Genomic DNA, 12,893 nt, shown 5'->3' with positions numbered 1-12,893 from the left:
TATTGATTGTAAAAAATCGCCATACCCACTAAATCATTTCAGAGCATGACTTGATGAGATTTTGTGCATGTAGCCTAGATTGGCTAGATCGGATTCTTTGTCTTTTTTTTTTTTTTTTGGGTTTTATTTTATTTTTTATTTTTAGCTTTTGTTGTTTTGATTTGAGTAGTTTTAAGATTGTGTTTTTGAGTTTGTTTTAGAGATGTTGGAGAGAGAAAGGATCTAGATTTGGTTGTGTTTGCAGCCATTGTGAAGGTTAAGCAAAAGTTGAATATTTTAATTGGTTGGGTTTATTTTTTTTATTCTGGTTAATTCTTCTACTAATGAGGTCTTCAAACCAAGAGAGTTACTGTTCATTAGCCAAAAAAAAAAAAAATTCCGTTTAGAGAGTCTGTTGGTGCAACATTTCATGGGTTTATTCTCCAAATCAAAGAGAATTTTGGGTTTAGAGAGTTTGATGGAATTGTTAGGAAGAATACTTTGTTTGTGTTAAATTACCGATTGTTCCAAAAGTTTAAACTATTAAGATATGATAAATTTAATTATTTAACAACATACTTCTAATAGTTTGCATTCTCTATTCTTTATTTTTTTTTTCATAAGACTATTCTTTCTTGTTTAGTTCAAGATCCAAGTAAACTGTTTAATGTATTCATAAAAAAAATACTAATAAAATCCACATAAACGGATCCATTTTCCTTTTCTTTTAATTTATTATTTTTTTTTATTAAAGACTCCCCGAATATCTTTGATTAATACAATACAAAGTTATAAACTATAGTGTTACAAACCCAATTAAGTTTATTGGTTACTTCGAGGGAACCAAGACCTCCTAATTGATAGATAGGAATTTGGTCTTTCCTTTGTTATTTGATATGTGCAATATGGCCGCACTCAATAAGTTTGGGCAACCACCCTTGGCAAGTGATGCTGCTAAAACAGGTTACATTCAGATTTTCAGTCCTATCTAAAAATTTATAGTTCACATTAATTGAACTGGGTATTGTGAAGGTATATTTACTCATTTCATAAATTTAGAATATGATTGTTAACTTATAACTATCTAGAACATGATTGGGATTGACTTCTTTTGATTGGGATCTTTTCCTTAGGAAGTTTGAAGGATGTGACAATTATCTCTTGAAGTAAGTTATGGGAGGTTCTACTTTTGTTTTTATTGAATCTAAAACTTTTGAGTTTGCTGTTGAGGAAGGGGGTTCGTTTTTCTCACTTTGTATCTTTGAAAGAGGTAGGCAAACCACTTGTTTTGTCTGTATGGGTAAGGAGAGTGCGAAGAGAATTTTGTCTCACATTGAGGAGTTGACATCCAAGCTACAGCCAGGTCAGTTTGCGAGAACAGTTCGGGAGGGAGATAGAACGCTTATCCTTCAGTTGGGCTCCAATGCCCATGGCACTTTCCTGTTGTTCTCTGAACTAGGCAAAGGCCGCCGGAGGGGTTCCATTGTCATATCGGAAGGGAACTTGGGGAGTGGCTGGAGAAGATTTGGTGTCCATTTGGGGAAGATTATCTTTCCGGTTAGCCAAAAACTTGGTGCTCAGCATAGAAGAACCACCATGAAGCCGGTGGGGGTGTTGGAGAATTTCCGGCAAAATCCTGAAGGTTTTGTTTACAAAGGGAAGGAGATGATGTCAGGCTTTCAAAATTTGAATCCGGATTTTTCTTGGGGAAGGAATTTCGGGATTGAAAAGGATAGTGATGGGGCGGTTGTCACGTCAGTCATTAAGAGTGCTGCGTGTAGCTGTGGTTATATTTCGCCGACCTTGGATATCTCCTTGCGCGTGGAACGTGGGAATGATGGGCAGTGGCAGGTGATTTTTTCTAAGGTTGTTGAGGTGGGCCCGGCTACTGTGAAGCCTAGTGGTAACAATAAGTTACACAGTTTTGAAACTGTGTTAACAAAAGGAAGTGGGCTAAGGCCCCATGCTGCTTGGAAACCCAAAGCCCAAGCTGGGCTTCATAATGTTTTTCCTTTTAAGCCTAAGTCACTACGTGTTAGCTCTAAACCGGCCTTCTTTAAATCCGGTGAAACCCAATCATCAGTTGCTTCGCCTAAGCTATCCTCTCCTGCTTGCAACACCGATGCCCAATTGCGTGAGTCTTCTTTTCAGCCTAGTGTATCGGTTTGCCATGTTTCAGGGATTAGGTCTTCGATTTCTACTTGTGCGAACTCTTCCTTTGCATGTGAATCTCCTTTCTTGGTGCCTTTCCAGGTGGTTCCAGGCTTGGGGTCTTCGTCTTTGGCTGCTCCATCTGTTTTTGAGCTTCTGCAGATGATCTCAAGCAAGTCGCCAGTTTTGCCGTCAGTCCAAAAGGTGGGTAGTAGATTACCGGCAAGGGACAAGGTTGGAATGGGGTTGGAGGAGGGGAATTTTGAGGCTGATTCAGCAAGGACTTCTCAATAATCAGAGGGATTGGAGAAGTCAGATCAGATTTTCACCAAAGCACCATAGGATTTTGGTCCTTCTCTTAGTGATTTTGTTGGTGATTTGAGCAAAACTAGGGGTAACTCCAATGATTGGATGATTGAATTTCGGGATGGGAGGAAAATAGCTATCTCGCTTTTAGTAGAAGCGGCTGGTTGAACTTCTCTAAATTTCTGGTTTATGAGGTGGGGGATGGTACTAGAGTGAAATTTTGAAAGCATGTGTGGTGTGGAGAGTGTACTTTCCAAGAGGCCTTTCCGGAGCTTTATTGTCTTAGTAGGTCAAAGGATTCCTCGGTGGCTGAAGTTATGGGTTGGTCTGCTGGGAGGTTTCACTGGAATGTGCAATTTCGGCGTCCACCACAAGATTGGGAAGAAGAAGCTTTTGACCGGTTTATGGGGTTGGTCTATTCTTCAACAGTGCAAGGGTTTGGTCCAGACAAGGTTTGTTGGAAACCTACAAGGAATAGAGGTTTTGAAGTTAGAGGTTATTATAGCTCTTTCTACCCTTCTACTTTTGTTTCCTTTCCATGGCGAATGATTTGGCAATCGAAGGTTCCTCCAAGGGTAGCTTTCTTTTCTTGGTCTGCTTCCTTAGGAAAGATCTTAACAACAGATAACCTTCGTAAAAGAAGAGTGATAGTGCTTGACTGGTGTTATATGTGTAAGAGGTGTGGGGAGTCGGTGGATCATCTTCTTCTTCATTGCTCCATAGCTTGGGAGTTGTGGTCCTTGGTTTTCTGTTTGTTTGGTATTCAATGGGTTATGCCTCGCACTGTTATTGAGTTGTTTGAGGCTTGGCAAGGAAAGTTTGCGCGTCATCGTCACATTGATGTTTGGAGATTAGTGCCTCATTGCTTGATTTGGTGCATTTGGCGTGAAAGGAATGCTAGAAGCTTTGAGGGGTGTGAACGAGCTTTGCTGGAGATTAAGTCTTTTTTCTTACACACTCTCTTTGAATGGAGTGTGGTTTTTTCTCATTTTTCTTGTTCTTCTTTTTCTTTTTTTCTTGACCGTTGTTCTTTTGTTTTCTGATTTGTGCCTCCATAGTACATTCCCAATGTACTCGGTTTGGCAATCTTTTTATTATTAATAATATTCTTACGTTATTTATCAAAAAAAAAAAAAAAGCCCTATGGTTGAGGAGAGAGGGTGTACAATGGATGTCGACAACTCCAAGTTGTCACTTTAGGTAACTAATAGAATAAAAGCTTTCCAGAAATCTATTGGGACCTCATTGGAGGGGTTCGAAGAACAAATTACAGGTTTGCTCTTAGCTCTAGAAGAGCGTAGAAAAAAGAGGATGTTGGAGGTAGCCTCTCAGAGGAAGATGGCTAAGGCTGGGCATAAAGGGCATCGTGAATTAAAGAATTTATTGAATTCTTGGGGTGAGGAGAATGAGGCAGAAAGGAGTAGGAGTGTAGTTAGGGATCGGGCTGTTGTAGTGCATCAATGAATTTAAGAATTGTTTCTTGGAATGTGAGAGGGTTGAATGAGTAGGAGAAGCGGCTTCGGGTTAGCAATTTGATCCGTAAGTGGAAAGCAGATATTGTTTGTCTGCAAGAAACTAAGATGGAGTTAATTAATAGGGGTGTCATTTGTAGTTTGTGAGGAGGTCAACATGTGGACTGACTCTATTTAGGATCTGTGGGTGCTTCAGGTGGGGTGTTATTGATGTGGGACAATAGGATTGTGGAGAAGTTGGAGGAAGCAGTGGGTCATTTCTCAGTCTCTTGTAGATTCAAAAATGTGGTGGACCAATTTGTTTGGGCTTTCTCTGGTGTTTATGGGCCTAATTGTGATAGAGACAGATGTCTCTTATGGGAGGAGTTATTAGGCGTTTGTAGTTGGTGGGAAGTGCCTTGGTGTGTGGGAGGTGATTTTAATGTGGTGCGGTTTCCTTCTGAACGTTTTGGTTCCGCAAATTTTACTTCAGCTATGCATAGGTTTTCAGCATTTATTTTAGAGCTTAGCCTCATTGATCTGCCTCTGGTTGGGGGGAACTTCACTTGGTCTAATTCTAGAGAGGTTGTTTCAAGTTCTAGATTGGACAGATTCCTTCTTTCAGCTGACTGGGAGGAGAAATTTCCATCTGGTTGTCAATGTCGGCTATCTAGGTTGCTTTCAGATCACTTTCCTATTATTCTGGAGGGTGGGAATCTTCTTGGAGGTAAGAAACCTTTTAGGTTTGAGAACATGTTGTTAAAGGATGAGGGATTTTTAGAAAGGGTGTGTTCTTGGTGGGGGTCATACCATTTCCAAGGTTCTCCTAGTTTTATTTTGGCAAACAAACTGAAGATGTTGAAATTGGATTTGAAGAGATGGAATGTGGAGGAGTTTGGTAATATAGGTCTCAGGGTATAGAATTTGTGGAAGGATCTCAATGTGTTGGAAGTTATCGAGAAAGATCGTATGCTTTCAGCGGAGGAGAGTTTGGAAAAGGATCAGATTTGTGGAGAGTTAGAAAAATCAACCTTGTTGGAAGAAATCTGCGGGAGGTAGAAATCTAGGGCTCTTTTCTAGGGAGACAGGAACACAATTTTTTCACCGTATTGCAAATTTTCATAGAAGAAGCAATACCATCGATAGGCTTATGGTGGACAGAGAGTTATCCATGGATTAGGGGATCATTGAGGGGTGCATCTCTCAATTTTATAGACAGTTATACTCGGAGAATGAGGTACACAAACCTTTTTTGGATGAGGTTGTCTTTTCTAGCATATCTGAGGGATATGCCAATTGGCTGGATAGACCCTTTGATGAGGATGAAGTTTTTAGAGTGGTCCATGATTTCAGTGGTGATAAAGTGCCAGGTCCGGATGGTTTTTCAATAGCATTTTTTCAGTCTTGTTGGAGCTTGGTGAAAACTGATATAATGAATGTGTTTCATAATTTTCATGCTCACGCGGTGTTTGAAAAGAGTCTCAATGCTACTTTCCTTGCTCTCATTCCTAAGAAATATGATGCTGTGGATGTCAAAGACTTTCAGCCTATTAGTTTGGTGGGAGGGTTGTACAAGATTATTGCTAAGGTTTTAGCCAATTGAATGCGAAGGGTGGTTCACGGTATCATCTCTGAATCTCAGAATGCCTTTCTGAAAGGTCGTCAGATTTTGGATTCTGTCCTTATTGCTTCTGAGTACTTAGATAGTAGAATGAAGGCAAGGGTTCCAGGGGTGTTGTGCAAACTGGATATTGAGAAAGCTTATGACTATGTGAATTGGGAGTTTCTCGTTTTTTTGTTACAACAATGTGGTTTTTCCGATAAGTGGAGAAGATGGATCAGGTGTTGAATATCAATTGTTAAATTGTCCATTTTGATCAATCGTTGTCCTTTTGACTTCTTTGGGAGTACTAGAGGACTGAGGCAAGGTGATCCATTATCCCCTTTTCTCTTTGATATTGTCATGGAGGCTTTGAGCTATATGTTGGACGCAGCTATTGTGGCAGGTCAGTTTTCGGGCTTCTCAGTGGGGAATGCAAATGGTTCCTGGTTGACGGTGTTTCATTTGTTGTTTGTGGACGATACTCTTGCTTTCTGTGATGCTGACAGCAATCATATAACAGTTCTGCGTGGGATTCTCTCTAGATTTGAGGAGGTGTCAGGGCTAAAAATTAATTTAGATAAGTCTGAATTGGTTCCAGTTGGGGATGTGTCTAATATGCATGAGCTAGTGGAGATTTTGGGCTGTAGAGAGTCAACTCTTCCGCTGAAATATCTTGGTTTTCCGTTGGGTGCTTTCTTTATAGATAAGACGGTTTGGAATCCTATTTTGGAGAAGATGGAGAGAAGGCTAACTGGTTGGAAGAGATTGTATTTATCTAAGGGGGGCAAGGTTAACCTTATTAAGAGTACTCTCTCTAGCCTGCTTACTTACTTTCTTTCCCTTTTCCTTATTCCAGTTAAGGTGGCAAAGCAGATGGAGGATCTACAAAGAGACTTTCTTTGGAATGGTATTGGTGGCAAACGTAAAATTCATTTAGTAAGTTGGTCGAAGGTTTGTAGGCTAGTAAAGAATGGAGGGTTAGGCATTCGGTGCTTGAGAAGGTTTAACTCTGCTTTATTAGCCAAATGGTTGTGTAAGGGTCATTAAATAGCCCATGGCCCACAGCCCGACCCAGAAACATGATGGCCCACTGGGCTAATAGGCAGCCTGGCCCGTTATTATTGAGGCCCATGGGTAGTCCACTAGCTCAGTGGGTGAGGCCGTGGGCTAGTTTTTATGCCCATGGGTACCCGGTGGGCTAGCCCAGTAGCCCAGCTCGTTGGCCCAGCCTAATAACTCATAATTCATAACAAAAATATAGAGGAAGTGTATGACGGATTGATCTTGAGATATTATAGAGGAATTTCTTAAGAAAACTCCTTCAACCACTAAGTTACTCAAAGTAATTGTGCTAAACTTAGTTGACTAAATATGTATTTTTCTAGTAGTCTAGCAAATTTGAATTAACCATTTGACTTTTTTTTTTTTTAATTACAGATTAAAATAAAAAAACTATTTAAAGCCTTAATAAATAAAAAAATTAAATAGGTTTCCATCAACAAAACAAAAAATTAAATAGATTTGATTGAATTTTTTTTTTTTAATTATGTATTAAATTCTTTAGTTCTTTCCTTTAAAAAAATAGATTGATTATTCCCTTATAAAAAATTGATTATTTCCTTATAAAAATAATAAAATAATATGCTAACATAAGCATGTGGGTAGCCCATTAGGCCCAACTCGATAGCTCAGCTCGCTAAAGACAAAATAGGCATTGCCCATAGACAGGGTCATGGGCTGAGATTTTCTCTTTTGGCCCAACTTGACCTGACCCGTTAACTAGTTAATAGTCCATTGTGCTTATGGGCTAAGTCAAAATAGGTTGGGCTGACCCGACCCGGCCCATTGACGACCCTTATGGTTGTGGCATTATGGTGCGGAGAATGATGCACTTTGGAGAAGAGTCATTGGGGCGAAGTATGGGAATGAGTGGGGTGGTTGGTGTACAAAATCCGCGTCTAGAGCATATGGTGTTAGTTTGTGGAAGTTCATTAGAAGAGGCTGGCTGTATTTTTCTAAGTTCCTTCGGTATGATGTGGGTGATGGTTCTCGTGTGAAGTTTTGGGATGATGTATGGTGTAGGGATCGTCCTCTTAAAGAGGTGTTTCCAGATTTATATAATATTAGTAGGACAAGGGATGCTTCAGTTTTGGAGGTTATGTGCTTTGCTAATGGGAGAATTTTTTTGGACCTACAATTTTGTTGCCTAGTGAATGATCAAGAGTCACAATCTTTGGATTCGTGTATGGTCTTGAACTACTCCACTAAGGTGCGAGGTGTTGGTTTTGATAAACTTTGTTGGTAGCCAGCCAATAGTAGGGGTTTCGCGGTGAGCAGGTATTATCACTCCCTATCCCCCTCTACCGCCAGTTCCTTCCCGTGGAAAATGGTGTGGCAATCGAAGGTCCCCCCCCGGGTAGCTTTTTTCTCTTGGACAGCGGCTTTAGGCAATATTTTAACTATGGATAACCTTCGGAAGAGGCATTTTGTTGTCCTTGAGTGGTGTTTTATGTGCAAAAGGTGTGGGGAATTTGTTGATCATCTCCTTCTTCATTGTCCTTTGGCTTTTGAGATGTAGAGTATGGTCTTTTGCTTGTTTGGTATTTGTTGGGTGATGCCGCAAAGGGTAGTGGACTTGTTGGATTGTTGGTCTTGTAACTTTAGGTGTCATCGTAATATAGTTATATGGAGGATGGTGCTGCACTGTTTGATGTGGTGTATCTGGCGGGAACGGAATGCCAAAAGCTTTGAGGGTCACGAACGGTCCATTCTTGAGTTTAAGGTTTTTTTTTTTTTTTTTTTTAGAACCTAGTATGAGGCGATTAAACTTATAAAAAAAAAAAAAAAAAACTTTCATGAAAACGCTACTATAAGGCTTTAAAACACCACTATAGGGCTCCTTGAACTTGGTATGGGGCGACCAAACTTATAAAAAAAAAAAAAAAAAACTTGCATGAAAACGCCACTATAGGGCTCCCTAAACGCAGCTATAGGTATGGAGCGATCAAACTTATAAAAAAAAAACTTGCATGGAACTTGAGTTCATGGAACTCGAGTTCCAGAATTTTTTTTTTTTTTTCAAATTTTCAGTTTGTTATAATTCAATTGTCCAAAAAATGAGTTTTAAATTGAAACTTGATTTTTAGAAAATTGAGTTTCAAAGTAAGGGCATTTGCCTAATTAATTTGGGAAAGGGGGCAAAATGTTGGATTTTAAAAAAAAAGAAAAAAGAAAAAAAAAAGGGCAAAAGCCCATTTTCTCTAGGTTTATACTTTCATGTAGGTTTGGTTTCAAGAACAGGTTCAAACGTTTTTCAAGATGAGGTTCACTAGCAACATCTCCTACCTTCAAGGTTCTTTGGAAGGTTGGGAATTTGTGTAATACCTCTTTTCTTCAAGCTTTAGAAAGTTGGGCAGTACCTCCTTACTCCAATGTTTCTTTTGAAACTTGCTTTAAATCTTCTAAGATTTCAGCAAAGAACAGTAGATACTGGATGTCTTGAATGTGAGAAGTGACTGGTGCTCTGTTTTGTGTTGAATTTATGCTAAGGAGGTCATAAATTTGAGCATTTTGAAGGGGGTAGAGTGTCATTATTGACAGAAATGATCAACAATAACTTAAAAGACACTTTCCCCAAAAATAAAAAATAAAAAATAAAAAATAAATAAAATAAAATAACTCTCTCAAAGAGGAAATTTTCCTTTGAAATTGTGAATCTATCCTTTAAGCATAGAGATGGAAGTCTTGGTTGATGTGCATGGAATGGATTACAAACTCTCCAATGCTAGGATTTTGGGATTTTTATCTCATATAATTGTTGGATTAAGTTGAAAAATAAAATAAAATTGAAAGATCAAGCTAAAATTTCGAAGTCTAAGCTATAGTTTTTTTTTTTTTTTTTTTTTTTTCTAGGCGCCGATCGAATTAGCACTTTCTAAAGCTAAAATTTCGAAGTCTAAGCTATAGTTTTTTTTTTTTTTTTTTTTTTTTCTAGGCGCCGATCGAATTAGCACTTTCTTAAGAAGGGATGACTTAGAAGCCTTTGTTTGATCCAATATTTGATTTCTTTGCAATTTTCAATGTTTTTCTAATGATCCTTTGAAGAAATCTGACTTTGAAGCTTTTTTTTTTTATTTTTTTATTTTATTTAATCAATTTTAGAGTCTGATATTATTAGTTTCATTTATTAATTTTAACCAATTATAATTAATCATCAAAATCCCACATTATCAACTTTAATCGTAGGAATGCATTTGGATATAACTTTAATCCAACTAGTGATTAACTTGTGCATCACATGGAAAAATTTATATTAAAATTTTGAAACTATACATTCAAATATCAAATGAAATTATTTTCGTCATTGTATACAAAGTCACATGAATTACATTTTTCTCATATATTTCAAAAGTAAATAAAAGAATTACAATACTTAGAAGAGGAAAATTTTCAGCAATGGAATACAATACTAAGTCATTTGCAGCATATAATGGAACTTTTTTTTATTGAACTAATAAGCTAGTGCTAAATTTGTCTACAAGAAACTAAATTGCAATCATGTTAACAGTGATCAATTAGCATAAACAAATACATATATTCACCAGAGTCAAAGTCAACTTTACCTTCATTTTACACTTTTTAAAAGCTACATGTTTCCCATCAAAGGACTTTACAACACCAACACGTATAAATCAACTACGGGGAATGACAAATCAAATCCAATTGCCTAACTAACCTTTTAACCCCTGTCTAACTCTTGTGTGCAGTCCAAATATTTCATTGTTCATTGACAATGGCTCCATCTTGGGTTCCAACTTTCTCTAAATGTTTATTTTTATCTGCAAAACCCCAATAAAATGAAAAACTAATCTCAATATAACATAGATCAAGAAGATGAAACAATTCATACATTGTTTCATCAGTCATTTAGTAGGAAATCATGGGCATACCAATACCGAATGAGGTAATTTTGTCTGCATTCCCGAAGTTCCTAATATAAGGGGAATTGACAAACCTAAGAAAGGCAAACAATTTCTTTATTATGTCAAAAAGCCATAACAGTAAGCAAGTAACACCAAAATTTGAGGAAGAAGTAACACCAAAATTGAGCTAAAGAAAATTAGAATATTGCACAAATTAAAAAATAGATCAATTAATCAAAACCCTAAAAAAAAATTGAACAGTGCTTTAAATTTAAGTGGGAGATAAAAAGTCAAGGAAGATGAAGAGGTTATAGAGACAAAACACCAATACTGCTCAGATCTCCAAATTTTCATTAGTTGCAAATTTGCAATTCTCTCATCTCATTCTTAAACGCTCCGCTCGTTGTCAATTAAAAAAAAAAAAAAAAAAAAATTTAATATAACGGTTGGCTTTCCCCCTCTCTCTTTTGTGAGATATAAATTGGACTATGTACATGAATGTGAACAAATTATCACGTTATTTGTCAGTTGTTTATTTATTTATTACTTATATGGCCAGAAATGTTAATGGGTAGAAGGAATATAGGAGTTTTATCATGTGTTATTTTCTTTTGCTTGAATAAAAGGACGTGTTAATATTGTATGATTTAAAAAAAAAAAGTGACAAACTAATTTTCTTTTAAAAAAAATGCAAAAAACAAAAAAGTGACAAACCAATTAAGGTAAAAAATGAAAAAAAAAAAATTGAAGTAATTTTAGGAGACTCATTTAATTTTTAATTAAATATAAATATTTAAGCAAGAAACTTTACAAATTTCAAATATATGTAATAGTGATTTATTTAGGGGTATTTTAAGGAGACTGATTATGACGTGGCAATTATTTATGACATGTACAAATCATAATCCGCTAATTGCTATATGGCAATGTTGGTTTACATTACTTTAAAAGATAACACATATCTTCTTGTTATAGGTTTTGACAAAAGGATACATGTCATTGTTTTGTGTATCCACTAGTTTGTGCTATCCAAAACAGTTTTGGGGTTTTGTGGTTTTTTCGTGAGAAGTCATAGTCTGAAACAGGAAAAAAATAAAAGAAAGAAAAAATGTAAATGGATAAGAAAATGACATTTTTACTGTTAAGTAAGTAGGTAAATATTTTAATTTTAAATAAAATACCTAGGTATCTGTATTTAAAGAACTGTATTTAAATTTTGCCTTAAATAGATAAAATAAGAGAGATAATTTAATTTAATCACATAATATATCATTGGAACCGTGAAGACTTCCAGATTTGCCTTCAATTAAGAATGGGGAAATAAAACAGTCAAAATTGCGATTTTGCCATTATATCATGAAATGAAATGATGGTTTGGCTTTTACCTTGGAATGAGGTTAAGCAAAAGTTGCAATAGTTTACGCAAGTCGGTAGGGTTCTCAACGATATTTACTTTGCAGCAGTGGTTTTACTTTTACTTTACTTTTACACTAGATTTTTTTAGATAGGATTTAAATGAAAAAAAAAAATTTTTTGAAGTAATTTTAGGAGACTCATTTAATTTTTAATTAAATATAAATATTTAAGCAAGAAACTTTACAAATTTCAAATATATGTAATAGTGATTTATTTAGGGGTATTTTAAGGAGACTGATTATGACGTGGCAATTATTTATGACATGTACAAATCATAATCCGCTAATTGCTATATGGCAATGTTGGTTTACATTACTTTAAAAGATAACACATATCTTCTTGTTATAGGTTTTGACAAAAGGATACATGTCATTGTTTTGTGTATCCACTAGTTTGTGCTATCCAAAACAGTTTTGGGGTTTTGTGGTTTTTTCGTGAGAAGTCATAGTCTGAAACAGGAAAAAAATAAAAGAAAGAAAAAATGTAAATGGATAAGAAAATGACATTTTTATTGTTAAGTAAGCAGGTAAATATTTTAATTTTAAATAAAATACCTAGGTATCTATATTTAAAGAACTGTATTTAAATTTTGCCTTAAATAGATAAAATAAGAGCGATAATTTAATTTAATCACATAATATATCATTGGAACCGTGAAGACTTCCAGATTTGCCTTCAATTAAGAATGGGGAAATAAAACAGTCAAAATTGCGATTTTGCCATTATATCATGAAATGAAATGATGGTTTGGCTTTTACCTTGGAATGAGGTTAAGCAAAAGTTGCAATAGTTTACGCAAGTCGGTAGGGTTCTCAACGATATTTACTTTGCAGCAGTGGTTTTACTTTTACTTTACTTTTACACTAGATTTTTTTAGATAGGATTTGAAGTAAATTTAAGAGTTTGGTTTTTTTAATATATATGTAAGTTTTTTTTTTAAAAATTTCTCTTATAAAAAGATGTGTGATAAAAATACTTAATATTTATAAAAAAAAAAACATGCTATATATATAATATTTTTTAGAATAAATTTTAAGTTGCAGGTTTGTTACAGATTATTATTAG

At 35.8% G+C, this 12,893-nt stretch overlaps 1 protein-coding gene across 1 annotated transcript; it reads left to right on the top strand.

Moving 5' to 3' along the window:
- Positions 1-2,753: 2,753 nt before the first annotated feature.
- LOC136067974 (uncharacterized) lies at positions 2,754-5,490 on the top strand. Its single transcript, XM_065774500.1, has 5 exons — positions 2,754-2,888; positions 3,664-3,856; positions 4,105-4,673; positions 4,821-4,942; positions 5,103-5,490. Exons 1-5 carry the CDS (start codon positions 2,754-2,756, stop codon positions 5,488-5,490), a joined length of 1,407 nt encoding a protein of 468 aa, XP_065630572.1.
- The last annotated feature ends 7,403 nt before the right edge of the window (positions 5,491-12,893 follow it).

This window comes from Quercus suber, unplaced genomic scaffold (genome assembly GCF_002906115.3).
Source record: "Quercus suber isolate HL8 unplaced genomic scaffold, Cork oak 2.0 scaffold_94, whole genome shotgun sequence".
Lineage (NCBI taxonomy): Eukaryota > Viridiplantae > Streptophyta > Magnoliopsida > Fagales > Fagaceae > Quercus > Quercus suber.
The sequence above is the reverse complement of the archived record's forward strand: the minus strand, read 5'-3'. Positions and strand labels throughout refer to the sequence as shown.

Bases quoted from the DNA above. Each gene is read 5' to 3' on its own strand.
- LOC136067974 (XM_065774500.1), top strand. From the start codon at position 2,754: ATGGGTTGGTCTGCTGGGAGGTTTCACTGGAATGTGCAATTTCGGCGT. The intron at 3,857-4,104 runs GTAGGAGTGTAG...TGGGTGCTTCAG, and splicing joins GGAGAATGAGGCAGAAAGGA to GTGGGGTGTTATTGATGTGG. The intron at 4,674-4,820 runs GTGTGTTCTTGG...AATTTGTGGAAG, and splicing joins ATGAGGGATTTTTAGAAAGG to GATCTCAATGTGTTGGAAGT.